Source organism: Pantherophis guttatus, chromosome 14, assembly GCF_059756535.1.
Source record: "Pantherophis guttatus breed Tessera chromosome 14, ASM5975653v1, whole genome shotgun sequence".
In the NCBI taxonomy this organism is placed as follows: Eukaryota; Metazoa; Chordata; class Lepidosauria; order Squamata; family Colubridae; genus Pantherophis; species Pantherophis guttatus.
This window is the reverse complement of record NC_142076.1, coordinates 9458101-9486046: the sequence shown is the minus strand read 5'-3', so window position 1 is coordinate 9486046 and position 27946 is coordinate 9458101. Positions and strand designations below refer to the sequence as shown.

General features: G+C 45.4%; 1 protein-coding gene and 1 long non-coding RNA gene across 2 annotated transcripts in view; one reads left to right on the top strand and one right to left on the bottom strand.

Moving 5' to 3' along the window:
- The window catches only part of PPL (periplakin), an 83517-nt gene that overhangs the window by 16060 nt on the left and 39511 nt on the right, over positions 1–27946 (bottom strand). The window contains exons 3-15 of the mRNA XM_060692969.2: positions 27168–27322; positions 25101–25221; positions 23118–23243; positions 19842–19883; positions 16320–16481; positions 14342–14449; positions 13490–13585; positions 10771–10893; positions 5980–6126; positions 3589–3740; positions 3319–3416; positions 1617–1774; positions 391–569 (exon numbers count right to left, since the gene is read on the bottom strand). Coding sequence (XP_060548952.2) covers positions 391–569; positions 1617–1774; positions 3319–3416; positions 3589–3740; positions 5980–6126; positions 10771–10893; positions 13490–13585; positions 14342–14449; positions 16320–16481; positions 19842–19883; positions 23118–23243; positions 25101–25221; positions 27168–27322 — 1667 coding nt within the window. The remainder of the gene's footprint in view (positions 1–390; positions 570–1616; positions 1775–3318; positions 3417–3588; positions 3741–5979; positions 6127–10770; positions 10894–13489; positions 13586–14341; positions 14450–16319; positions 16482–19841; positions 19884–23117; positions 23244–25100; positions 25222–27167; positions 27323–27946) is intronic.
- LOC148112096 (uncharacterized) lies at positions 243–18603 on the top strand. The gene is made up of 2 exons (XR_015729840.1): positions 243–597; positions 16290–18603. It is a non-coding gene; the product is annotated as an uncharacterized LOC148112096 (long non-coding RNA).

Here is a 27946-nt window from a genome sequence, read left to right as displayed (position 1 = left end):
TCCACGTGCACCCTGCACTTACATGCATCCAAAACGGGCCGCATGGGGACACCTGGGAAGGGTGGGGCGGAGTGGGCGGGGCCAGCCAGGAGTGGGATTTGGGGGTTCTCCGAACCGCACAGAATCTTAGCTAGAGGTTCTCCCGAACCCCTGCGAACCCCCAGCAGCCCATCCTTGAACTATGACCTTCTGCGTGCAACACAAAGGGTCTCATGACGAGCTGTGGCATCTTCTCTCCACAGCACAACATGCTGCCCAAAGGGTGCTTGCAAAGTTCTCAAAAAGACAGCTGGCCAATGTGGCCAGAAAGAGGGACTGGAAAAGACCAGGATTGTGAGGCACCGGGTGACTTCGTCTTGGAGAAAACTCAAGGAGAGAACAAGCACTTACTTCTCTTCAGCAGCGTTAAGAAGTTGGGTGACCCAATTGTACTTGTTGTTGGTCTCCTCTACTTTGCTTTTCACCAAGGTGGTACCGCTCGATTCCGGCAACGACTCGATGAAGGCTTCACATTCCTGGATCTTGCTTGTTTTCTCCGGCTCAATGCGACGGATCTGATTGGTGACATTCTACAGAGATGTTTCGGAGGGGGAAAAGGTGAGCTATGCAAATGGGTAGTGATCATGGCAGCATCCCGTGTTCTATGTGGGGCTGCCCTTGAAGAGCATCTGGAAGCTCCGGTTGATGCAAAATGCAGCGGCCCACACGCTTTTGTGCAGACTCACCGTGTGCACATGTATCACCTCTCCTGCAGGAGCTGCATTGGCTGCCGATTTGCTTCCGGGTCGGGGGTGGGTTCTAATTTTTTTTTACTATCAGTTCTGTGGGTGTGGCTTATTTTGTGGGCGTGGCTTGGTGGGGGGTAATGTGACTGGGTGGGCATGGCCAACTTTTTTTTTTTTTTTTACACTTTTAAAAGCATTTTTTCTACAACTTTAAGAGGTTGCAGAAAAAAATGCTTTTAGAAGCCTCTGACGATCAGGCAACTCAGCTGGGATCGCCAGAGGCTTTTAAAGGCATTTTTTTTCCTACAGCCTCTTCGGCCAAAGAGATTGTAGAAAAAATGCTTTTAAAAGCCTCTGACGATCCCAGCTGAGCCACGCGATCATCAGAGGCTTTTTTTTTTACTTTTAAAAGCCTTTTTTCAGCCGAAGAGGTTGTAGAAAAAATGCTTTTAAAAGTAAAAAAAAAAAAGCCTCTGATGAGGTGGGCGGGGTAAGCGGATTGGTTCGGGGGCGTGGCCAGCCAATGTTATTACCAGTTCTCCGAACTACTACAATTTTTTACTACCGGTTCTTGTGAACCGGTGCGAACTGGGAGCAACCCACCACTGTTCCAAGTGCTGGTTGTCACCTTTAAAGCCCTTCATGGCTTGGGACCACGTGATCTGAGGGACTGTCTCTTGATGGTCACATCTACCCAACCATCAGAGCGGGGAAGCAGGGAATGCTGCGGTCCCATCCCTGAGGGAGATACACCTGGTGGGACCCAGAAGAAAGGCTTTCTCTGTGGTAGCTCCCTCTGTCTTGTTTTGCTCCAAAAACTTTTTTCCCCCACCCCAGATCCAGCACTGGCAAATGTTGGGAAGCTCCCATCAACCCCAGCCTGCTTTTTACCTTAAGGTCTTTGGAGCGTTCTGCGCTATCTTGCACCGCCCTGCTTTGCTCTAGAGGAGGACGAAGGTTTGCAGTGATGGCCTTCTCCTGCTTATCCAGTTCGCTGTTCACTTTCTCCAGCTCCGCCAACAGTTGCCGTACCTGTACAGATGCTGCATCTGGGGAAGTTTGGGGGGGGGAAAGATAGTTTGGGTTAGCAATGGAAAGGAAAGGGGGCAGAGAACGCCTCCCTTCTCAACATCAAGGCCTGCTGACATGTCATGAGGTCACTGGTTTGATTCATCGCACAGATAGTCCTTGACTTAAGGTAAAGGTAAAGGTTCCCCTTGCACAAATGTGCTAGTCGTTTCCGACTCTTGGGGGCAGTGCTCATCTCCGTTTCAAAGCCGAAGAGGCAGCGCTGTCCGAAGACAAAAGGTGGTCCCTATTTTTCTACTTGCATTTTTTTACGTGCTTTCGAACTGCTAAGTTGGCAGAAGCTGGGACAAGTAATGGGAGCTCATCCCGTCACGTGGTACTAGGGATTCGAACTGCTGAACTGCCAACCTTTCGATCGACAAGCTCAGCGTCTTAGCCACTGAGCCACAGCGTCCCTTCAATCCTTGACTTACAACTATTCAATTAGCAACCCGTCAAAGAAAATGAGTCGAAATGATTGGTGACTGGCCCTTGCATGCTTGATCATTGCAGCACCACCGTTGTCACAGTTGGATACTGTGGTGGCGCAGTAGCCTGCATTACCACAGACTACTTCTGCTGACTACCGGCTGCCTGCAATTTGGCAGTTCGAATCTCACCAGGCTCAAGGTTGAATCAGCCTTCCATCCTTCCGAGGTGGGTAAAATGAGGACCCAGATTGTTGGGGGCAAGAGGCTGACTCTGTAAACTGCTTAGAGAGGGCTGTAAAGCACTGTGAAGCTATAAGTCTAAGTGCTGTTACTATTGCTACTTGGCAAGTGGCATGTATTTATATCACTTGCAGGATCCCATGTGATCATGGGATTCCCATTTTCGACCTTCCCAACCGGTTTCCAGCAGGCAAAGTCAATGGGGGAAACCAGAGTCGCTCAACGACTGCATGGTTCACTTACAGTTCTCTTACAAAGAACAGCAGAAGAATGGGGTGCATGATTCCCTTGTGCGTGGGGCCCACGGCAGGGTGAAATGCTCCCGGTTCAGACCGGATCATTCGATCCGGTAGCGATGGAGGCGGGTGGTTCGGAGAACCAGTAGCAAAAATCCCCCCCCCATGCCCAGCTGAGCCACACAATCATCAGAGGCTTTTTTAAAAAAAATTTAAAAGCATTTTTTTCTACAACTTCTTCTGACAAAAAAATACTTTTAAAAGTAAAAAAAAAAAGCCTCTGATGATTGCACGGCTCAGCTGGGATCTTCAAATGCTTTTAAAAGCCTCTGATGATCCCAGCTGAGTTGCCTGATGGACAGAGGCTTTTAAAAGAAAAAAAGCCTCTGCTGATCAGGCAACTCAGCTGGGATCGTCAGAGCCTTTTGAAAGCATTTTTTTACAACCTCTTGCCCGAAGAGGTTGTAGAAAAAATGGTTTTAAAAGAAAAAAAAAAAATTGGCCATGCCCACCCAGTCATATTACCCCCCCCAAGCCACACCCACAGAACCGGTAGTAACAAATTTTAGATTTCACCACTGGCCCACGGTCTCCCTAGACATCTTGCGATCTACCCACCTCCGATGCTCTCTGCCTTCAAGCTATTGTAGCGATCCTCCAGACGATTCTTTGTGCAACCAGTCTTCTGTTTCACACATTGATAGTGGCTAGCAATGCTGCAGAACAAGAAGACACAAGACTCTGGTTGATGAAGGACATTCCTGGGCTTGCAAAGAACACGAGAATTTGGGAGAAGGAGGGAAGGCCCTTGAGGCAACCATCATGGAGATCATCCGGGCACTTCACCTTTGGCTTGGGTGGATGCAAGCTAGGTCCGGAAATACTTACTTGTCTACCACGGTGAGTGATTCAGGATCAGTGGGAGGAATCATGAAACAGACCCCCGGAGCTTTGATTGGATTTCCTCCACTGTCGCTAACTTCCCAGTACTCTTCGTTGTTCTTGTGCAGAGTGTATCGGCCACCACGTGAAATCTGACACTGAGATAGAAAGGTTTATGCGTCAGTCTGTGGTCTGGTCCCACCCTCTGTCCCCAATCCTTGCACCCCTTTGGAGTATGGACAGAACCTAACTCAGGATTTTGCAAAATAACAGACCAGGGTTGGGCTGCTGTGAGTTCGCAGGGGTTCGGGAGAACCTCTAGCTAAGATTCTATGCAATTCAGAGAACCCCCAAATCCCACTCCTGGCTGGCCCTGCCCACCCTGCCCCACCCCTCCCAGGAGTCTCCACGCAACCCAATTTGGATGCAGGTAAGGGCAGGGCGCGTGTGGAGGCTTGGGGAGGGTGAAAAATGGGCCTACCGGAAAATCAGGAAGGCCAGAAACGAGCCCTTTTCCAGCCTCCAGAGGGCCTCCGGAGCCTGGGGAGGCCATTTTTGGCCTCCCAGAGGCTTGAGAAAAACCTAGGGAGCCGGGAAGGAAGCTGACTAGGCCACGCCCACCATGGCCACACCCACCCGGCAACTGGGCAGAGAACCCCTTGCTAAAATTTTTGAAGCCCACCCCTGCAACAGCCCCTCCCCTTTTTTGTAACAAGGAAGGGGAAAGGTTTGTGCTTGTTATCCTCAATCATGCAAAATTTTCCAGCATAAGTAGAGAGTAGGGAGACAGCCTTGAAGAAGATATGGGCCAGCCATTAGGAAAATAATGGACGTTTCCCAGAAAGACTGAAACGGGTGAGGAAGAAACTCAAGGTTGCAGGACCTTGAGTCTCTGTGTTACAAGAGAGGGAAATACTGTCAGGCTTTCAAGACTGACATCATCCCGTTGAGGTAGGAAACAAGACAGCACAAGAAACAGACAAAAGAAACACTAGAATTCTACATTTTGGGTATTGCTTATAACAGTGATGGCGAACCTTTTAGACACCGAGTGCCCAAACTCAGTGCATGTACATGTCCAAACTTAAAAGTGTATGCGCAAATGCGTGCGTGCGCGGACATGTGCATGCATGGGCATGCATAGCAGAGACCTGAAGACCAGCTGGCCAGTGGGAGGCGGGGCATGCCAACACCAGCAGTGCGGCAAGAGGTAAGATCTTTTTCTTTCGTGAGCTTCTGTTTTGTCTTTTGCAAGGAAACAGAAGCTCATGAAAGAAATGCCACGGAGATCTGACCTGGGGCGATGGTGCACATGCCAATAGAGAGGGCTCTGTATGCCACCTCTGGCATGTGTGCTATAGGTTCGCCATCCCGGGCTTATAATAACAGAAACTTGAAAGCTGTCCAGATTATCTTTGCATTCCACTGCAGCCTGGCAATCTGCATCCAGCACTATAAAAATACAGTCCATCAAATAACGGACAGTCTAGTTGCAAAGCAAATGCATTTATCGGACAGGTCATTTTTCTAATCACATTATGCAGGGATTTAAATTTTTAAAAAACCACCGAATTATGAATGGTTTAAGGAACGTATGGCAAAAATAGTGAAAAGAAGAACCCTAATGAACCTAAAGACAACCAGTGGTGCTTCAAATGTGATAGACCACAATTTCCATCACCTTTTAACTAGCAGGAGTTAGGCAGTCCAGTTAATGCAGCATCTGACAACATACCGTATTTTTCGGAGTATAAGACGCAGCTTAGTTTTTGGGGAAGAAAATAGGGGGGGGGGGGAAATCTGCCTACCAGGTATTCATCTGGCTAGCGTCCTTAGTCTGGTCAGCTTCAGCACATTAGTTTGCTGTTTTTTAGCCCCTGCTTGGGGATAAAAAAACAGCTTCTAAAGCACAACTGATCTTTGGAGAGAGAAGCAATGAGAAAAGCAGGCAAACCATGGAGATTGCCTCACTCGCCAGCGCCTCCTTAGGGCTGAAAAAAAGTGTCACAGCTGAGAGTTGGAGGGAGCAGACAAAGCCCGGAAGATCGCTACACTGAAAAAAAAGCTTAGCACGGAGATCGCTTCACTTGCTAGCATGGCTAGCGCCTCTTTAGGGCTGGAAAAAAGCTTTAAAAAAGCTACATTTGGAGTATAAGGCACACCTAAATTTTCAGCCTCTTTTAGGAGGGGAAAAAAGTGTGTCTTATACTCCGAAAAATACGGTAACTGGTGACATGAGCAAACTGCTCAATGTGATGCTGTAAGCTCTTTGACAAAGTGTCGATGATGCCAATCAATCTCCAGTGGCAATCAATCTCCAGAATCAATCACTGAGGCGTTTACAAGGCATGTCCTATTGCAGGTGTGTAAAGCCAGAGGACCGGAGTCTTTTTTTACCTGCTCATTTTCATAGTCACAGAGGGCCTCCACGGGGATAGATTTAAGCGGGGGTTCTCGTCGATATTTCAGTGGAAGAACCTGCTGACTACGCTTTTGTAAGGAGCTCACCACATCCTCATACTTGTCCAAGGCCTTCTCCTGGTCCTAAAGGAGAAGAAAGCAAAGATTCTAGAGTCGCCAGGAAGGGAAAGATTGAGATGGAACAACTAGAGCAAGGCAGAGATAGTGACACATCCAAGCTTGGTTTGACCCATGCCCAAACTTTATGTAGACTTTTGACCCCAGGAGTGGGGAGATGCCATGGTTGTGCAATCTACTGACCTATCCAGTTCGAAGACCCACCAAACAAGTTGATGCAAATGATTTATCGTAGAATTAAATCATTCTGAAGCCAAGGACTTCAGAACTAGAATTAAATGAGCTGCGGTGGCACAGTACTGCAGGCTACTTCTGCTGACTGCCGGCTGCCTGCAATTTGGCAGTACAAATCTCACCAGGCTCAAGGTTGACCCAGCTTTCCATCCTTCTGAGGTGGGTAAAACTAGGGCCCAGATTGTTGGGGGAGCAAGAGGCTGAGTCTATAAACTGCTAGTAAAGGTAAAGGTTCCCATCGCACATCTGTGCTAGCCGTTCCTGACTCTAGGGGGCGGTGCTCATCTCTGTTTCAAAGGCGAAGAGTCAGCGCTGTCCGAAGACATCTCTGTGGTCATGTGGCTGGCATGACTCAACGCCAAAGGCGCACGGAATGCTGTGACTTTCCCACCAAAGGTGGTCCCTATTTTCCTACTTTCATTTTTTTACCTGCTTTTGAACTGCTAGGTTGGCAGAAGCTGGGACAAATGACGGGAGCTCACCCTGTTACGCGGTACTAGGGATTCGAATCACTGAACTGCCGACCTTTCAATCAGCAAGCTCAGCGTCTTAGCTACTGAGACACTGCGTCCCTTGTAAATCGCATAGAGAGGGCTGTAAAGCACTGTGAAGCGGTATATAAGTCTAAGTGCTATTGCTATTGCTAAAGGTAAATATTTCCCCTGTCATATCTGACTCTAGGGGGCAGTGCTTATCTCTGTTTCCTAGCCAAGAGAGCCAGCATTGTCCAAAGACTCTGGTGGTCATGAGACCAGCATGATGATTCGCCAATGGTGCAGCGAACGCTGTTACTTTCCCACCAAACTGATACCTGTTTATCTACTTGCATTTCATGCTTTCAAATGCTAGATTGGCAGGAGCTGGGGCAAGGACAGGAGCTCACCCCATCAATGGTGCTTGGGTCTTGAACTGCCAACCTTCCAGTCAACAACCCAACATCTTAACCCCTAAACCACCTGTGTCCCCTAGAACTAAATGAGTTCCAAAGTAAACTCCACTTCTGCCTACTCCAACTTCCTTCCTATAATTTAGGCCAGGAAGAACACCAGGGCCAGACAGGTTGACCCAGAATGCTGAGGTATAATTTCATATTATATCCATTATTATAATTTGTGGTTGATCTGGTACAATGTGGTTCCTTTCTTTTCTGCTTCCCTGATGGTGACAGCCCTCCATCAGGACTCAGCACTGTGTGGGAACTAAAGCCATTGCAGCTCCCTCAAGCACATCTCAGCAGAAGTCATTGGGAAGAGCCCAAGGAATTTGCCTATCAGACAGATCTCTCCATAGATCACAATTTCTGCTGAAAAGCAAAGTGGGAAGAAGATAATTATTCCCTGCATTTGTCACACGACTATGATTGATAGGAAGTTGGTGGGAGGCATTGTGAGGTTTTGTCTGCTTGCCACACCTTTTGTGAACAAAGTAGAAGGGGTTGTACTTTGCTGAGGATCTCCAGAATGGGTCCACCAAGAAAGGAGATTAAAAAGTGTGTATGGTTCATCTCAGAAAAATCTCTCCAATTTTAGGCCAGCAATTCTAGGCATCTCAACATGTATGTACCATAAAATCAGAACTAATAAATGAACATAATGCAATAATTATTATAATTATAAGAATTAAAAATGAAAATTAATGATAAATCCAAGCTGGATTTGCCCTCGAGATCCCCAAATCCTAAAATTGGAAGCTCCCACAGTTTGCTTAAAGCAGGAATCTAAGCCAAGCAACCTCAACCAATGGAGTTCCATCTTCTAGTGATAGTGATATCATCTTGTTGGGGGAAAAAAATCCATTGTCCGACTGTTCTTCCTCTTAGGAAGACCCATCATGAAGTCAGACTCTGCTCTCTTGTAACTTCTATCCATTGTTGGGTTCTAGAGCAAAGGAAGAACCTGTTTTGACCATCTTCTTTGTGATAGCTTGGACCACAAGGCCATCACACCTTGGTCCAGCATGGACCATTTTTACATTGGTCAAAGAGGAGTGTGTTCGGGGGTGGGCTGCTGGGGGTTTGCAGGGGTTCAGGAGAACCTCTAGCTAAGATTCTGTGCAGTTTGGAGAACCCACTCGTGCCTGGCCCTGCCCTGCCCACCCCGCCCCTCCCGGGAGTCCCCACGCAGCCCATTTTGGATGCAGGTAAGTGCAGGGCACGCGCGGAGGCTCAGGGAGGGTGAAAAACGGGCCTCCGGAGCCTGGGGAGGCCGTTTTTGCCCTCCCGGAGGCTCAAGAAAAGCTCAGGAGCCCGGGGAGAACAAAAACGTTCCTCCCCGCCATGGTGCAGGAGGCCGACTAGGCCACACCCACCATGGCCACGCCCACCCAGCAACCGGGCAGATAACCCCTTCCTAAAATTTTTGAAGTCCACCCCCGAGTGTGTTGTAGTGCTTAAGTCTGAGTATATCCAATAACCGGGAGATAGTGACTTAGACTCAACTTCAGAGAAGACATTTCTCTCAAGCAGGGTAGCAAATTTTCCTTGACCTAGTTGCTGGAGGGACAAATTGAATGGAGTGATGTCTTGATTTCTGCATAACTTGATTAGGATGATTCAAATCTTCCAGAATAATAATAATAAAAAAGGATGGATTCAAAAATGGCTTGCACACTAGACAAATCATAATTCAACGTATCATGTAGATTCTTGGTGGCTTGGAACCCATGGAACAGAACCACTCCCCTCAAACGGTTATTGTTTCACTCCACTTTTTCCACATGGATTCTGCTCAATGCGTACCTATTTATTTTATTTATTTACCATATTTATATACGATAAGTAGGTCGGTAAATCAGAACCAATGTGGGGAGCGCGTAGTTCATGGCTTGCTGTGATAGTTGCCATGGCTGCCGTTCTGCTAGCTTCGCATCGCATCCTGTCAGGCTGACATTAGCAACGGTGGGGTGGGGGGTGGGAGAGAGGTTGGAATGGGGAGGACAAGGGAAGCCTGAACAATGAGATGCACCAATCCAGCCCCAGGTCACCCAAAGGAATGCTGAGATGGAGAAGGCGCTGACCGAGGGTCCGGTACCTAAACCAGCGGTCACCAACTGGTGGTCCGTGAAAAAAATTTGGTGGTCTGCAGAACCTGGGCTGGATACGTGCAATGAAAGTGTGTGTTGCTGCAGAGAGTCTCCCCTTCGGAGTCTTTTTGTGTGGGTCAGAGGGGGGCAGAAATTCTGACTCAGGGTCTGCTTCAGCCTCCTGGTGTGGGGCTTTGGGCGAAGGCTGGAGGGAAGAGCCGCTGGTGGCGAAGAGCCGGAGGGCCTCGTTCCAGTGGGACTGCATCATGGCCTGGAACTGGCTGACCATCTCAGCTCGCTGAGCCTCCAGGTGCCGGTACCTGGCCTTGCACTCCTGCAGGTCTTCCCTCTGCATGGAAAGCCTATGCTCATAGTCCTCAATGAGGTGCTTCTGCTTAGCCTCCTTCTCGGTCAGATCCAATTTGAACTGAGCTGTTTTGTCAACTCTTTCTCATGGTGGCTGCATAGCTCCAGCAACTGCTTCCTGTTGGGGTCCTAAGGAGCCTGGGCGGGGAGGCAAGGAGTGGAGTGGCTGGGAGGGGAGGGGCAAGTAGAGGCCCGTGAGGCGTCCCTCGACATGAGTGACATCGAATTGGCTACGCCCACCCAGCCACATGACCACGTTGCCATGCCCACCCAGCCGGTCATTAGGCAGATCATATGAGTGGTCCATGGGATTTAAAATTATGAATTTAGTGGTCCCTGAGATCCAAAAGGTTGATGACCCCTTGACCTAAACAACATGAGAACTTCTAATTGGACATTGATTGATAACAGGGTTGGCCAAGGGAGAAAGGAAAAGTTAATTGTATTATTTGTGCGCCAAACCAGCAGATTCATCTTGGCTACATTGCTAACCAAGTTTTGCTTTCAGTGAAGTATACTCTGGGAAAATGATGGCCAGGAATCTTTCTTTGCTAATGAACTTAAGTGGGACGGATGACAATAGTAGCTTTATGCTCCACCTGCCCGCCCTCCACATACACCAGGGGTTACCACCCTACTTGATGGTGCCATGTGAAATGAAACATTGATTTGGGGTTTTGCTGATTAGGTAGGTTTGTTAGTGTAGAAATGGCTAGTGTTTGTTACTATATAAAAGTAAACAGTTGATGTCATGCTATTACCTTATTCAACTGCACCAAAAGGAATTGGAAGCCAATGCCTTTTCTCTTTCTTTCCTCTCTACCTTATACTTTCCCCCTTCTCCCTCCCTTATTCTCTCATTATTTTCTTTTGTATTTTTGTATTTTATATTATGTTTTGATCAACAAAGAAAATTTTGAGGCACGATGGCGCCATGTGCAATCCAGATATTCTCCTTCCTCCCACTGACCTCCAACTAAACCAAGCTGGTCAAAATAATAGCTTCGCATTCTCTTTTGAAATACTTGCCTCCAGGTCATGCAACAAAGATTCGATCTGGTACCGGTCTTTGAAATCTGGGCTATATTTCTGGTCCAGATCTGTGTCCACTTTTCTGAGAAGTTCCTGCGCGTCCTTGGCATCTTTTTGGAACTGCAAGGAGAGAGAAGAAAAAGTCAAACCCTCCCTTCCTTCTGATCACAAGTCATTCTTGAGAGGGAAGAGGTGAGAAGGTAGCATCACTGAAAACCTGGGAAGGGCAGATAAACATGGGAGAGAAGGGAAGGGAAGGGAAGGGAAGGGAACGGAGGAGAGGAGAGGAGAGGAGAGGAGAGGAGAGGAGAGGAGAGGAGAGAAGAGAAGAGAAGAGAAGAGAAGAGAAGAGAAGAGAAGAGAAGAGAAGAGAAGAGAAGAGAAGAGAAGAGAAGAGAAGAGAAGAGAAGAGATGGAAGGAGAGATCCAACCTAGAACTAAGGAGAAATGCCCTGACAGCACAATCAACCAGTGGAACAGAAGTTGCCTTCAGAAGTTAGGGGTGCTCCATTACTGGAGATTTTTAAGAAGAGATTGGACAGCCATTTGCCTGAAATGGCCAAGCAGTGAGGCTGGATGAGAAGACCTCCAAGGTCCTATCCATTATTCTGTTATTGACGGAAAAGAGAGGGGAGGGGAGGGAAGAGGAGACGGGAGGAAGAGAGAGAGAGAGGGAGGGAGGGAAGAAGGAAGGAAGGAGGGGAGGGAGAGGAGAAAAAAAGAAAAAAGAGGGAAAGGAAGAAAAAGGAAGAGAAATGAAGGAAAGACGGCAAAAAGCAAAAAGAGGAGCCTTGCTCCTTAGCAGAATTTTGCTCAAGACCATCATATTGACTTTACTGATACACCCTGTAGTTGCTCTTGGGATTTCTTTCTTTCTTTCTTTCTTTCTTTCTTTCTTTCTTTCTTTCTTTCTTTCTTTCTTTCTTTCTTTCTTCTTTCTTCCTTCCTTCCTTCCTTCCTTCCTTCCTTCCTTCCTTCCTTCCTTCCTTCTTTCTTTTCTGTACATCCTGTGGATGCTCCTGTGATTTTCCTTCCTTCCTTCCTTCTCTTCCCTCCCTCTCTCACCTTTGAATACAATTCAGTTACATTAAACAATCAGCATGTGCAGCTATCCCTTCCCTTCACTCCCCGTGAAAGAAATTTAAAAAATTCCATCTCAGTTCTATGCAAGCCTTCCAAAGTCTTGCCATGCCATTCCTGCGATTGGCCTCAGGGCGAAGCCACGCCCTCGCCTATTAAAACATGACTTGAAAGCGGTCCCCATGATTGCAGGTGAGCCTTTTGTTCTTAAGACAACGTGGAGGAGGCATCTTCCTCTGGCTAAGGACAGAGAGACGACAACGTTGAGGACCGGTTGCCCAACGGGAAACCCAGTCCTGGGAACAAAGTGGACCGAATGAATTCTTGAGACTAGTGCAGACGTTTTTATGGACCAGGAAGGTCTTCTGCTAAACCAGCTTCCAAATGCAGAGGGTTGCTTGCTTCATCTCTGACAGCCCAAGAGAGGTTAGGAGAAGAACTTGTCTGACAAGATTGTTTTCCCACCAGCTCTTTCAGCTGTTTCCTCTGAGAACAAGTCCAGCTGCACCACCTGACCAGCCTCGGCAACCTTCATGCAAAGCTGCGCTAGACAAACTGTCTGTCAGGCTTGTTTGCTAGCGGGATCGGAGGTGGCCTCCTCCCTGTCCCTCCCTTACAAAGGAGACAAAGCAGGTTTGGTTTTGCTGGGTAGGAAGAATATCCCCAAAGTGATGGCACGCCTGGAAATGTTCTCCCTGTGTGCACCTTGGCACCCAAATGCACTTTTTCTAATGGAAGAAGATCGTGATTGGAAGATCAGATGGAGGCCTCAAAACCTTGATCTTCCAAAGGTTTTCCCCAGCTGTCATTCTAAATACAACAGGATAATTGTTAAATGTGTGACTGGAGAAAGGAACCACATGCCCTATGTCCATTTTAATGTAGCCAATCGTAGCTTCTTATCAGGGGTGGGCTAGTTTGCAGAGGTTCGGGAGAACCTCTAGCTAAGATTCTGTGGAGTTCGGAGAATCCCCAAATCCCACTCCCGCCCATCCTACCCCACCCCGCCCCTTCCTGCCCCTCCCAGGAGTCCCCATGTGGCCCGTTTTGGATGCAGGTAAGTGCAGGTCATGCACGGAGGCTCAAGGAGGGTGAAAAACAGGCCTACCGGAAGTTCGGGAAGGCCAGAAACTGGCCCGTTTCCACCTCCAGAGGGCCTCTGGACACCGGAGGCTGTTTTCACCCTCCCAGAGGCTCGACGAAAGCCTCCGGAGCTTGGGGAGGGCTAAAACAACTCCCCCACCATGGTACAGGAGGCTGACTAGGCCACGCCCACCATGGCCACGCCCACCCAGCAACCGGGCAGAGAACCCCTTGCTAAAAGTTTTGAAGCCCATCCCTGTTTCTTATCCTTGCCTCATTCATCCATTTTTGAAGAGTACCCCTCATTCCTCTGTTCAGGTTAGCCTGAACAGTTCATTTTAGCCTGAAAAAGTTGAAGTCCTGGGAGCCGATGCCATCAGGTATGTTTCCTAAAACTGGCTTCTTGTCTTCAGGAAAGTTAGAAGATACCGCTCTTGTTTTAGAGTCAACTCCCAGCCTAGTCGGTTTTGGTAGACACCCCCCCCACCCCCCCGGAAAGAGGTACAATCTTGCTGCAAATTTCCCTGATAAATCCTTGGCTTCAAAGCGGTACCTGATGATAGTCCTCCATGAACTTCAGGTGGCTCTCCTCACAGATGAGCAGGTTGAGATATTCTTTCCAGTCAGCATGGACGGCCTCAATGTGAGCCTGCGGATGAATGGAGAGTGGACCTCAGGACAATAATCATCAATGCCCCCAAAATAAGACAGGAACTGGGAGACAATAAGAACCCACCTACATTGAAACAACTTGACTGCAGTGGCAGCCAAAAAAGCCAGTGCAATCCTAAATTGCACTAACAGAGGGATACAATCAAGATCAAGTGAGGTATTAATACCACTCTACAAAGCTTTAGTAAGATCACACGTAGAGTACTGCATCCAGTTTTGGTCACCACACTAGAAAAAAGATGTTGAGACTCTAGAAAAAGTGCAGAGAAGAGCAACCAGGATGATTAGGGGTCTGGAGACTAAAACATAGGAAGAACGGTTGCAGGAACTGGGCATGGCTAATCTGGTGAAGAGAAGGACTACGGGAGACATGATAGCAGTCTTCCACTATCTGAGGGGCTGCCACAGAGAGGAGGAAGGGGACCAAGCTGTTTTCCAAAGCACCCGAAGGCCAGACAAGGAATAATGGATGGAAACTGAACAAGGAGAGGTTCAAACTGGAAATAAGGAGAAATTTTCTGACAGTGAGAGCAATCAACCAGTGGCACAGAAGTTGCCTTCGGAAGTTGTGGGAGCTTCATCACTGGAGGCTTTCAAGAAGAGACTGGACTTCCTTCTGTCAGAAATGGTGCTTAGGCAGGGGGTTGGACTGGATGACCTACAAGGTCCCTTCCAACTCTGTTAATCTGAGTGAGCTAACTTTTCTAATGTGCCATCTTCAAATCAAACTTACCTCAATGGCGATCTTCCCAGGATGATTGTCAGACAGAAGTTTATTGCCATCTTCGTGCAGTTTGTTGATGGCCGCCTCCTTGTCTTCCAATTTCCTATTGATGAAATTCTAAGGAAAGGGGAAGGAATAAGGAAACAGAGAAGCAGAATGGAATCACTCCAGTTGCAGGTGGCTTGGTCTACTTCCAAGCTGAATTAAAGGGAGGGGATGAGAGAGAGAAAAAAAGAACATTTATGCAGATTGTCTATGGAGATCCTCAATCATCCAGGTCACAGTTGTCCCAAAGATGCTTTTCCGAAAGGCAAGTGGACTTTCTTGGGGTTTTTTTTTCCTTGAAAATGTTTTGCTTCAGTTCAGTTCACTTCTTTACCTCGGATTTCATCTTAGATGAGAAGCAAAGTGTTTTCAAGGAAAAGAAACGAGAAATCCCACTTGCCTTTTGGGAAAGCACTTTTGGGACATGTATGCAGGTGAATTTCCTAGACCACAGAATAGCCACTGTTCCCTTTGGGACATCCATCGTTGAAGGAAAGCCATCTTCAATCAAATAACATGGATCGGGTTTCACTGGAATTCCCTATACCCGTGATGGCGAACCTATGGCACGTGTGCCACAGGTGGCATGTGGAGCCATGTTGCCTGGCACGCCAGCTCAGCTCCAGCGCGCATGCGTGCACTGGCCAGCTGATTTTCGGGCCTTCTGGAGTCTCTAGGAGTCTCTGGAGGCTGGGGACAGCAAAAAAGGTCACTTCCTGTCCAACTGGAAGTTGGGAAACGGGCCGTTTTGGGCCTCCGAGGGGGTGGGGAAGGCTGTTTTCGCCCTCCCCAGATGCATAGAGAGGATTTGGAGCCAGGTGAGAAAGAAAAACAGGCCAACTGGTCCATCACGTGCCAGGAGCGGGTAGGGGGGTGGTCGCATGTGCATGCACAGGGCGGGGTGCATAGAATTATAGGTGTGGGCATGCACGTGTGCGACCCTCCCCCGCCCCCCCTTCCTGGCATGTGATGGCAAAAAGGTTAGCCATCACTGCCCTATACAGAATCTCTTTCTAGAAAGCTCGTTACAGTAAGCTCTGTTTGCTCAATGCTTTGAAAACTTTCAGATGGAAGTTCCCGTCAGCTTCCTTCATCATTGAATTTCATCTGCACCAAAGCGTACAGCTAATCCTTCTTGGTTTACAACCATCCTTTTGAGGGGCTGCCACAAAGAGGAGGGGGTCATATTATTCTCCAAAGCACCGGAGGGCAGGGCAAGAAACAATGGTGAAGCAACCTGGAATTAAGGAGAAACTTCCTAACAGGAAGGACAATTAACCAGTGGAACAGCTTTCCACCAGAAATCGTGGGCACTCCATCACTGGAGGTTTTTAAGAAGAGACTAGACAGCCACTTGTCTGAAATGGTATAGGTTCTCCTGATTGAGCAGCGGGCTGGACTAGAAGACCTCCGAGGTCACTTCCAGATTCTATTCTATTCTATTCTATTCTATTCTATTCTATTCTATTCTATTCTATTCTATTCTATTCTATTCTATTCTATTCTATTCTATTCTATTCTATTCTATTATTTATTATAAATTTCTGGTATTATACCTAACAAAAATATTTTAAGGTTATCTCATGAGCGTTTATGGGTTCTACTTTATGGGTTCTACTCTAGTCTAGTCTAGTCTAGTCTGGTCTAGTCTAGTCTACTCAATTCTATTATATTCTATTTTATTTTAGCGACCATTCAAAGTTACAGTGGCATTTGCAAGCCTAACATGCAATTTAATTTGAAATATATATAACTGAATTGCTTGAGCCTCCTTGCCTCTAACAGCTGGAAGAAAAAGCCCTATCTGCCTCTTAAATATTCAACTTATGTTCCAATTATTATCCAGAGTTATTTTTCTGCAGACTTCAACGTTCGACATCTAACTGTCCTCCTGTGCTTTTTTTTTTTTTAGGAGAAAGAGGTTGTCAGGAATAAGACTCACTTCATACTGGCGACGGCGGCTCAGGTAATCGAGGTTTTGGTCACTCCAGTCAAACTGCAACCTGTCTTTAGCCTGCTGATCTAGCCAGTAGAGCTTATTGGTGCAGCGCTGCATAAAATCTTGCAATAAATTCAGGTTCTCCTGCCTTCGTTGGGATTCCGACTGCAAGCAGAAAAAGCGTTTGGCCAAGGTTTGAAAGATGGGGTGGGAAAAACAGCTCCAGGAAAAAAAGTGCTTTTTTGATACAGTTTTTTTTTTAATTTAAACTAAAAACAAAAGACAGAAAGAGGACAATAACAAAACAAAATTACATATATACATTTGAGGTTGATTCAACTCCCATATATATACAGTTCCTAAGTAACATTACATATCATCATACTATAGCTTCAATGAAATTTATCATATTTCATCTTGCACTTATTAGTCTTCTTGTATCTAATATCACCTTATATATATTTAGCTTACTATTTTCAAATCTGTGCTATATGATTTCCTAACACCTACCTCGTATCATTTTTACTTCTATCCATTTATACCATTTATCCCAGCTTTGATTAAATATTGATTCATGTCTATCTTTAAGAATATATGTTAGTCTATCACATTCTGCACACCACAAAATTTTGTTAATAATCACCTGGTCCCATGGTACTTCTTTCTCTTTCCAAAATTGCGCATATGCAATTCTAGCTGCAGTGGTAATATGAATAAAAAGGTACCAGTCTATTTTCCTTATCCCCCCCCCCCCCGGGTTTATTCCTAATAGGTAGACCTCTGGTCTCAGTTGAAAGCTAACTCCTATAATCTCCATGAGCCAGTTGATACAGTTTTCAAGCCATCTCTTTCTCCAGAAGGCAAAATCCAGGAATTTTAGAGCTGATTCCTTATTGAGGAGTCCAACTTATGTAAACCCCTCTGTCCCCCCACCCCAACTGAGGTCATATTAGGAACTGCAATAAAAAAATAATATCCAGCAAGCATAACATAATAATTCTTCCCCAATAAACATTCAGAAGTTGTGGGAGCTTCATCACTGGAAGCTTTCAAGAAAAGATCGGACTGTCATCTGTCAGAAATGGTGTAGGGTAGGGGGGGTTGGACTAGATGACCTATAATGTCCCTTCCAACTTTGTTAATCTATAACAACAATTCCTCCTTTGTATCTTGGAGCAGCTGCATGATCTGCTGCCTTCCAGATGTGAGAGATTCTCAATCATCCAGGTCACGATTGTCCTAAAGATGCTTTTCCAAAAAGCAACCAGACTTTCTTGTTTTTTCTTTTCTTTGAAAATGTTTTGCTTCTCATCCAAGAAGCTTCTTCCATTGTTCAGAACTGAAGAAGCTTCTTGGACGAGAAGTAAAACATTTTCAAGGAAAAAAAAAAACCAAGAAAGTCCAGTTGACTTTTGGAAAAGCACTTCTGGGTCTTCTCCCATAAGTGAATAGCTTCCTAAAATGGCTTTGGGTCAAACTTTCTTGGCTGATCCTTATTGGCTATATATCCTACATTCAACAAAGCCTGAATTATTTTCACCGTATGCTTAAAGTCTCTGCTCCATGCAGAAGGTTTTATGGCAACCTTCTCCTCACTAGTATCTCACCAGTTTTGATACGATGGACTCCAAATCTGAGAATTCTGAAAATTACACTCCCCTTGAAGAGCACCCAGAGGCTCCAACTGGTCCAGAATGCGGCCGCGCGGGTAATTACGAGAGCTGCCTGGTGCTCCCACATAACACCGCTCCTGCGCAAGCTGCACTGGCTCCCAGTGGTCTTCCGGGTGCGCTTCAAGGTGTTGGTTACCACCTTTAAAGCTCTCCATGGCATAGGACCTAGTTATCTTCAAGACCGCCTGCTACTACCGACAACCTCCCACCGACCGGTGCGCTCCTACAGAGAGGGCCTCCTCGGGGTGCCATCAGCCAAACAATGTAGGCTGGTGACCCCCAGGGAGACGGCCTTCTCTGTGGGGGCACCTACCCTATGGAACCAGCTGCCCCCAGAGATAAGGAGAATCCAAGACCTCGGTGCCTTCCGCCGTGCCCTTAAAACTTTCTTTTTCCAGCAAGCCGGGCTGGCTTAACATATTTTTAAATATTTTTAATTTTTAATTGGTTTGTCATTTTAAACTGGGGCCAAATTAATATATATTCTTTTAATTGTTGTTTAATGTTTGTATTGTATGTTTTTATCTGGCTGTACACCACCCTGAGTCCCTTGGGAGAAGGTGTGGTATATAAATTCGAAATAAAATAAAACAAAACACGGTTGCAGAAAGTTATCTTATGGCCCATTGTTGTCATTCTTCTCATTTACTCTATTACCTAGAACAGGGGTGTCAAACTCGACTTCACGAGAGCCACATCAGGGTTGTGTTTGACCTGGGGGGGGGGCAGAGGGGGCGTGGCCAGGGTAGGCGTGGCCCAGGAGTGGGTTCTCCTTACCTTTACTACCGGTTCGCTTCTGCGCATGCGCAGATTGTCCATAGTGACGTCCAGGCGTACGGGCGGAGCCTCCCGCCGGTTTCACTACCAGTTTGCAAGAACCGGACCGAACCAGGGGCAACACACCACTGGCGTGACCAGTTCAATGTCACTTGTGTCGGGGCACCTGTGGGGGCCCGAGTGCTCTGCCAGTGAAAACGGGCTCCCAAGCTCCGTTTTCGCCTGCAACGGCCTCCTGCAGCCCTGCGCCAGTGAAAACGGACTTTGCGAGGGCCGTGTGTGGCCCTCCCAGCCTCCGTTTTTGCTGGCAGAGGCAATGCAGGCCAGTCCTTTGCTTCCAGGGCAGCCCCACGGGCCAGATCTAAACATCCTGTGGGCTGGATCCGGCCCCCAGGCCTTGAGTTTGACACCCCTGCCCCAGAAGAATACAAGAATCTGAACTGCCAAATCCCATGATCAACACTGTTAAGTTTTATTTTTTATATTCCAGATGTGAGTAGGCCGAAGAGGTTGCATTAAAAAATGCTTTTAAAAGCCTCTGGCGATCAGGCAACTCAGCTAGGATCGCCAGAGGCTTTTAAAGGCATTTTTTTTCCTATAATCTCTTCGGCTGAAGAGGTTGTAGAAAAAATGCTTTTAAAAGCCTCTGATGATTACAGCTGAGCCGTGCGATCATCAGAGGCTTTTTGTTTCTACTTTTAAAAGCATTTTTTCAGCCGAAGAGGTTGTAGAAAAAATGCTTTTAAAAGTTAAAAAAAAAAAACTTCTAATGAGGTGGGCGGGGTAAGCGAGCGGTGACCGGGCCGGGAACCGGTTCGGGGGCATGGCCAGCCAATGTTATTACTGGTTCTCCGAACTACTGCAAATTTTTACTACCAGTTCTTGCAAACCGGTGCGAACCGGGAGCAACCCCACTACTGTTTTCTCCCAATAATGTTATTCTTTGGCGGTTACTAAACAATGCATCTTCTTCTCCATGTCTTCTGCCCTAGGCATGTTTTTTTTATTTCATCCCTGATTTGCTTAGATGTACCATAATTACACAAATCTGTTTAGGGGGGGGGAAAAGTCTTACCAGTAGTTTCTGGTACTTCATCTGAAGCTCACTTGTATACTCCTGGAAACAAAAAGAAAAGACCAATCTCAAAAGTAAATCGACCAGCAAGGCCATACTTTTATCGTAATTGCACCACAGTTAAGCATCTAGCCATTGTCAATCCTGAAGCTGAGCCTGACTGAGGCCATTTTGAGACTTCAGTGCTGACCCACTGAAGGAGAGTTGGTTTAATGTCAGGATTCCAAGTAACATACCCACAGCAAACAAAACTCTGAGCCAGGCAATTTCCTTAAAGAATAGGTTTATTGAATATGTCATATTGGCACAGGCTGGTGAAAACCGACTCTGATTCTTCCCACGGTTTTCACGTACCGTATTTTTCTGAGTATAAGATGCACCGGACTATAAGATGCACCTACCTTTTTTGGTGAGGAAAAAGAAAAAGAAATCTGCCTCTGAGCAATTTTGCCTTGTTGCAGCAAACAGCAAACATCCTGCTTTACTTTCATTTTCGTTTTCAGCATAGCTTGATTCGCACAAGGAAAAAAAAAAATCTGCTCCAGCAATTTACCTCCTTGTAGCAAGCAGCAGAGGCCCCCGCAAAACAGCTGAGAGCAAAACAGCTGAGAGTCAGGAGGCCGATCCAATCAACTTGTGATAATTAGGCTGTGCTGAAGGTGAAAGGAGCTGTTTTTTCTTGCTGTTTGCTGCAAGGAGGTAACTGCTGCGAGGCAGAAACCAAAGGGTGGGGGCTAGTGGGTGGGCGGGGCTACATTTTGTGTATAAGATGCACCTAAATTTCCCCCCCTTTAGGGGGGGAAAAGGTGTGTTTTATACTCCGAAAAATACAGTAATTAAAAGTAAAAGTTTGTCACTTTCTCAAAACAATTGGTCACATGGTCCAATCAGAATTCTGCCCAGTTGCTAGTCCCCTCCTTCCAAGCACCTGCAGGAATTTCCTTGGTTCCCAAGAGAAAGTATTTTGTTTTGACTACAACACCCCAACTCTCTGTATACTCCCCACCTTCCCTTCCCTCTCCTTCAGTGTGTCAGCACTGAAGTCTCAAAATGGCCTCAGTCAGGCTCTGGGTATGTTACTTGGAACCCTGACAGCCATTTTATTACAGCCTCCATAGTTAGGTGCCCAGTTGATGTGATAAATCCCCAAATTCCTGCCTAGAGTATACAGGAACTTCTTAGAATTTTAACTCTTAAGGTATCTGGAGGAGGCCGCCAAGTAGATGAACGTACATGACTGTTGGCTCCTTCATGTAGAGCAAACCAGGAAAACAATTCCACAGAAAAAGTAGAACTACTTTAACTAAGATTGGCTAGAACAAACAGAACCTTGAATGTCTGATTGTTCCGTGCCTGCTTATACTCCCGTGAATTAGGAAGTTGTCTGCCTGAGCTGCTTTTGAATGTTATCTTGTTATTCCGGACTCAAAAAATGTTTCAGCCCCTTTCACCTCCTAGGTCAGTGATGGCGAACCTTTTCGGCACCGAGTGCCTAAACCGGAACATGCGTGCATGCGAGTGCATGTGTGCGTGTCTCCGCGCCGGATTGCCGGAAACCCAAAGACCAGCTGACTGGCGCATGCATGCCTATTTTGGGGCGTTTTGGGAGCCATTTTCAGGCCGATTTTCAGGCCATTTTTCAGGCTGTTTTTGGCCTGGAAAATTGCCTGGAAAAAGGCCCAAAGAATTGTCTGGTTTGGGCCATTTTCCAGCGCTCCAACACCTATAAAGACCAGCTGACCAGCACTCCAGAAACCAGAAGAACAGCTGGTGATGGCACATGTGCCCACAGAGAGGGCAAGCATGCCATAGGTTCACCATCACAACCCTAGGTAATAATCCTTATCTTCATGTTCCTTAGTCTCTACCTCAGTGTACCTCAACCTCAGCCATTTTAAGATGTGTGGACTTCAACTCCCAGAATTCCCCAGCCAGCATGGTCAAGATTGAGAAACACTGCTCTACACCGATCCTTCATGCCTACCAGATAGGCAGCATCTACGGAATGCTCGAGAATAATCACATGTTTATAAAAAATGTGCTAATAATGAGTTATACCTTGATCCCATCTATTTCCCAGGTGTGACATCTTTAAATAAGTTTCTCCAAGGAGACAATTATACACACTCATTTCACAACAACCTGCAAGGTTTTCCACAGCTACTTGGGTATTCAAAGCTCTGTGGGCGTTATGAATTTTTTACTTTTAATACCGTGTTTTCCCGAAAATAAGACCCTGTCTTATATTTTTTTGAACCCTGAAATAAGTGCTTGGCCTTATTGCCATGCGTTCAAACCCCGATTGGGCTTATTATCAGGGGATGTCTTATTTTCGGGGAAACAGGGTACCTCTGGGGTGCCTGTTGCAGAAGACAGCAATATAACCAGCAGCCGGGGGATAAAGGAACTTGGCCCCGCCCAGGTCTTTTGGACTACAATTCCCACAAACCTTGTCACTACCTCCTTATTGGTTAAGGCTAATGGAAATAAAATTTCAAACCCCTAGAAAGTACCAGGTCGCCAATGTAGAAAAGAAGAGGATTTGAGGTTGAGAAGATAAAATATCACTTCTGGAATCTCTATTCAAACGCATTATTTGTATGGCCAGTCAGAGTCATTTACTAGCTGTATGGCCGGCCATATAGAATGAATGGATGGATGGATGAATTGATGAATGAATGAATGAATGAATGAACTGATGAATGAATTGATGAATGAATTGATGAATGAATTGATGAATGAATGAATTGATGAATGAATGAATGAATGAATGAATCAGTCAGTCAATCAATCAATCAATCAATCAATCAATCAAAAATATATATAAAATCACAGAAATTAAATAAGCCTGAAAAGTTTGTTTTAATCACTCTTTGGGAAAACTATTGAATGCAGTGGTTCCTGTACCTTCAGATGATGCACTGCAGACACACATTCAACAGAGAACAGCTTCCCCATAATAGTAACAGCACTCAGACTTATATACCGCCCCACAGTGCTTTACAGCACTCTCTGGGCGGTTTACAATGTCCATATATTGCCCCCAACAATCTGGGTCCTCATTTTACTGATCTCGGAAGGATGGAAGGCTGAGTCAATCTTGAGCTAATTGGGATCGAACTCCTGGCAGTGGGCAGAGTTTGCCTGCAATACTGCCTTCTAACCACTGCGCCACCAAAGTTGCACATTGCTGGATTTCTCTTGCAGCATAGACATTCTGCGTTGCTTCCCTTCCACTCCCCATCTTATCAAAGACCCAAGAAACAGGAGGGATACCTTTTCACCTTCTTTGTTGATATGCGGTCCAATAGCCATCACCTCATTGTGGAAGATGTTGTGCTCTTCTACCTGACCGTTGACTGATGGCAGGTCTGTGCCAAAGCCTCTGTTGTTCAAGATTTCCTTGGGAAAAAAAGCACAGGAAAGGGGATAAGGGCATCATTTCCCATAGTCCCAGGAGCCTGGGCCAGGGGTGGGATTCTACTGGTTTGGACCGGTTTGGGCAAACCGGTAGTTCCGACGATCAGCTGGAAGTGAACCGGTTCGCTCTGACTATCAGCTGGGCCTGCCCACCGGCCCCTGCACTTTACTTACCTATATCTTCACAGCTGATTAGCGCGGCAGAGCGGATTACCATGCCTCAGCTGTTTTAATTCCCTAGCACTAACACGGAAGGTGATTTTTCGTTCAATTGTGCATGTATGCACGCATAGCATGAAGCGTGCGATCACCGAACCGATTATTAAATCAGTAGGATCCCACCACTGGCCCAGGCACATAAAAAATCCAGGTACCACTTAGCAAAAACAGTAGCATCTCATGCTCAGAAGAACCTTCCTTATCACCCATCTCCTCCCACTTATGACTGTATGACTGTAACCTTGTTGCTGGTATCCTTAAATTTTATATTGACTGTTTCCTGATAGGATTTGATTGCTTATTTGTTGCCTAAGACTATCATTAAGTGTTGTTCCTTATGATTCTTGACGAATGTATCTTTTCTTTTATGTACACCAAGAGCGTGTGCACCAAAGACAAATTCCTTGTGTGTCCAATCACACTTGGCCAATAAAGAATTCTATTCTATTCTATTCTATTCTATTCTATTCTATTCTATTCTATTCTATTCTATTCTATTCTATTCTATTCTATTCTATTCTTCCCTTCTCTTCTAATTCAATCCATTCTATTCCATTCCATTCCACTCCACTCCACTCCACTCCACTCCACTCCATTCCATTCCATTCTATTCTAGTTCAGTCCATTCCATTCCATTCCATTCCACTCCATTCCATTCTATTCTATTCTATTGTCAGGCCCATAGAATCAAGAACAGCACATGGAGTTGCTTCTGAGTAATTTGCCTACAGACAGAATCTAAAGATTCAGACTAAAGCAAATATCTGCAATTATCTGTATAACTATTAGATATGCTCTCTGAACTGCTAGGGAGGGTCCAATCCAACCTTGCTCTCTTCCTGCCTACCAGACATTCCAAGCTCTGCTGTCTCTTCACCCTCTGGCAAGGAGCCCCTCCCTCCTGCCACCCCAGACTACATTCCACTATACAAGTATGGTTGGATCTACTGATTATGATTTCTATTAAAAAATAAACGAGAAGCCTTGGGAGAAGGACTTAACAGAAAGTGCCCCCCCCCAGTGGTCCATACAAAGGCTGCTGCAATTTTGAAAATGATAGAAGCTATGTTCTCCGCTGCTCCACAACTCTTACACCTTTGTTATGATGAGTGCTGAAAACGGGGAAGGAGTCACGACTATTTGCCACCCATTTTCAGAAGACCATTTCAAGGAGCTGCAAAAAACTAGTTTGCATGGTGCGTGCCAAATGCGCACTGCACGCATGTATAAATATACAGTGCACACCAAATGCACACTGCACACGCATGCACAGTGCATGCCAAATGTACTCTGCATGTGCACGCATGCACAGTGCGCACCAAATGCACGCTTCACACAGAAAAAGGAGGCTTAAGAAGGTAAGTAGAGATCAGCTATGCCGCGCGATTTAGATTCACTAGAAAGCAGAATTTCTTGCTTTCTAGTGAATATAAATCGTGCGGCACAGCTGATCGTCGGTAATACCAGTTCATATGAACCGGTAGCATTTTTAAACTACCGATTCACCTGAACCAGTGTGAACCGGTAGCATTTCACCCCTGCTCCCAGCCCATGTCTCAAAACAAAGGGAGGCAACTAAAGAAAAGCACATCAATATTTCCTGATTCGGAGAAGGCCTACCTGCTTCTCTTCAATTGTTGAGGACCAGTTGACCTCGGGTTCAACTTCATGTGGGGTGAAATTGTAAATCTGATCATGTTTCCCTCGCAAGTTGTTGACTCTTTCCTTTAATTGCCGGATACTGAAAAGAAAGAAAAGAAAAGAAAACCAAGAATTCTCATCTGTTTTTTTTCCATGACTGTCAGGCGCAAAAGATTAGGACCATACATGAAGGTCCAGTTAAACTGATGTACTACTACTACTCATGCCTATGCACAGGACTCTACACAATTAATAATTAGCCCTGGTTTGGCTAGATAAGGGTCAACAGAATTCATGAGGAGTTTGATTTAATCCATTTGTGACTACATAGAGATTCTAGGCTGCTTCCTCCTTTGACTCTAACCCCAGGTTCTGCCACCCCTTCTCCTACAATGACACTTGGACAAGAATTTCAAACTTCTTACACCCACTCCATTGTAATACTGAATTTTGCCCAAACTGGAGACTTCTCCCTCACTTGCCCCCTTCAGAAGCTTCAATTTCCATGGGCCCTGATAGAAGAGCTTCGCAGAATAACAGAGTTGGAAGGGATCCTGAAGGTCTTCTAATCCAATCCCCTGCTCAAGCAAGAAACCCTGTACAGTTTCAAACATATGGATGTCCAATCTCTTGTTAAAAACCTCCAGTGATGGAGCATTCACAACTTCTGGAGGCAAGTTGTTCCACTGATTAATTGTTCTCACTGTCAGAAAAGTTCTCCTTAGTTCTAGGTTGCTTCTCTCTTTGATTAGTTTCCATCCATTGGGTCTTCTTCAGGGGCTTTGGAGAATAGGTTGGTCCCATTTTCTTTGTGGCAGTCCCTTAAATACTGGAACACTGCTATCATATCTCCCCTAGTCCTTATTTTCATTAGACTAGACATACCCAATCCCAACAACCATTCTTTATATATTTGAGCCTCCAGTCCCCTAATCATCTTGGTTGCTCTTCTCTGCTCTGCTCTTCTCTTTCTAGAGTCTCAACATCTTTTTTCTATCGTGGTGACCAAAACTGGGTGCAATATTCCAAGTGTGGTCCCTCAACAGAAATAGCAGCGTCAGTAGAAATCATTGTTAGATCGGGACAGCAGTCCTAATAATTGCCTAGAAGGAAAAGGGTGCAAAACACCAGCTGGTATTTATATTTTCTATCTTATAAATGGGCATAACCAGTGATGGGATTCAGCCGGTTCAGGCCCGTTTGGGTAAACCAGTAGTTAAATAGTTTCTTCTTTATACTGTAACTGCTATTCTAATAGCAATTCTTTCCTAAAAGTTATTGCATGACATTCTTGATTAAATCATCTTTCCATTGATATATAATTTTATGGTACTACTCTGTTTCCCTGAAAATAAGACATCCCCTGATAATAAGCCCAATGCGCTAAAAATAAGCCTCCCCCCAAAAATAAGCCCACCCTGAAAATATTTAAATGCAGAGCTGGAAATCAGGTAAGATGGCAAGAGGAGCCCCATCTTGCTCCACGTGCCCCAAAATAATAAGACCTCCCCGAAAATAAGGCCAAGCGCTTATTTTGGGGTTCAAAAAATATAAGACAGGGTCTTATTTTCGGGAAAACACGGTACTCCCAAAACAAGTGGTGTTATTAGCTCGTTTTAGAAAATACACACTTTTCCCAAAAGGTTTCCACAATTTTGGCCACTACTGTAGTTGACTTTGAATTATCTCCCGAAATAAAGTATTTAAATGGAACACCGGGGCAATGTGTTAAACCAAACAAAACAAACCCTATAAGAAAGCTGTGCCAAAGGGTTCCATTATAATAGCGAAACTTTCCATGAAGTCATCAGGAATTGGGCTCAACCCAAAAGGAACTCCATGAAGGAGCTCCAGACTTTCATCATGATTCCTCTTGGAGAATAATATCAACGTGCATCTCAAATTAAGCATTTTTAAAAAAATCAAATCACGGGTTGGTCCTTGTGAATTTTTTTGAAACTGGAAGGGAATACCGAACCACGTGACAAAAAATGTAACACAGGTCTCGTGGTCAATGTGACCCTTGGGCTATCACTCCAGACTTACTCTTCCGTGATCATGTCTCCCTGGGGGTGTTTCATGTGGCGAGCGATGGCTGCATCTCCATCCAGAACATAAAGCAGTTTGTCAGATTCAATCAACTTATCTGCAGTGAGTTCCTGGTATTGTGTGGGCTTCCCAGCCTTAAGTTTGTACAGGTCCTAGAAACCAATAAGTTGTTAGAAAAGCCGTGAGAACAAAGCTTCATTAAAACGCTTTTTGTTATGTTTTTTTTATAACATCCTAGCATTATCATGTGCTTAGAAGATGGGATGACACAGGTTAGAAATTTAAAAGCGTAAGAGAATTATTAATTATATAAGGAAGGTTTATTAAAATGGATAAGCAAATATTATTATTATTATCTGTTTTATTCATTAAACATGAAAGTCAGTCAGCTGAACATTTAAAAATGTGTCACAAATATCAAAGTTATGAATATTATTAATATTATTATTAATAATATTAGTAATATTATTATTACTAGTAATAGTAATTACTAATTACTATTAGTAATTAGTAATTATTAATATTACTATTATTAGTAATAGTAATATTATTAATATTACTATTTCTCAAAATTAACTGTATCCAGACAACACACTGTTCATGTAGAGATTGAATTTTTTTAGGTTTATGGAGCGGAACGACGAAAGGGAAGCAGAATGCTCCCTCCCACATGTTGGGGTAGACCAGGTGTCTCGATAGAAAAACACTTAATCTCTCCTCTGGCTCAAACTGATGAAGGGAAGAGAACTTGTGGCTCAGAGGTTAATACAAATGCC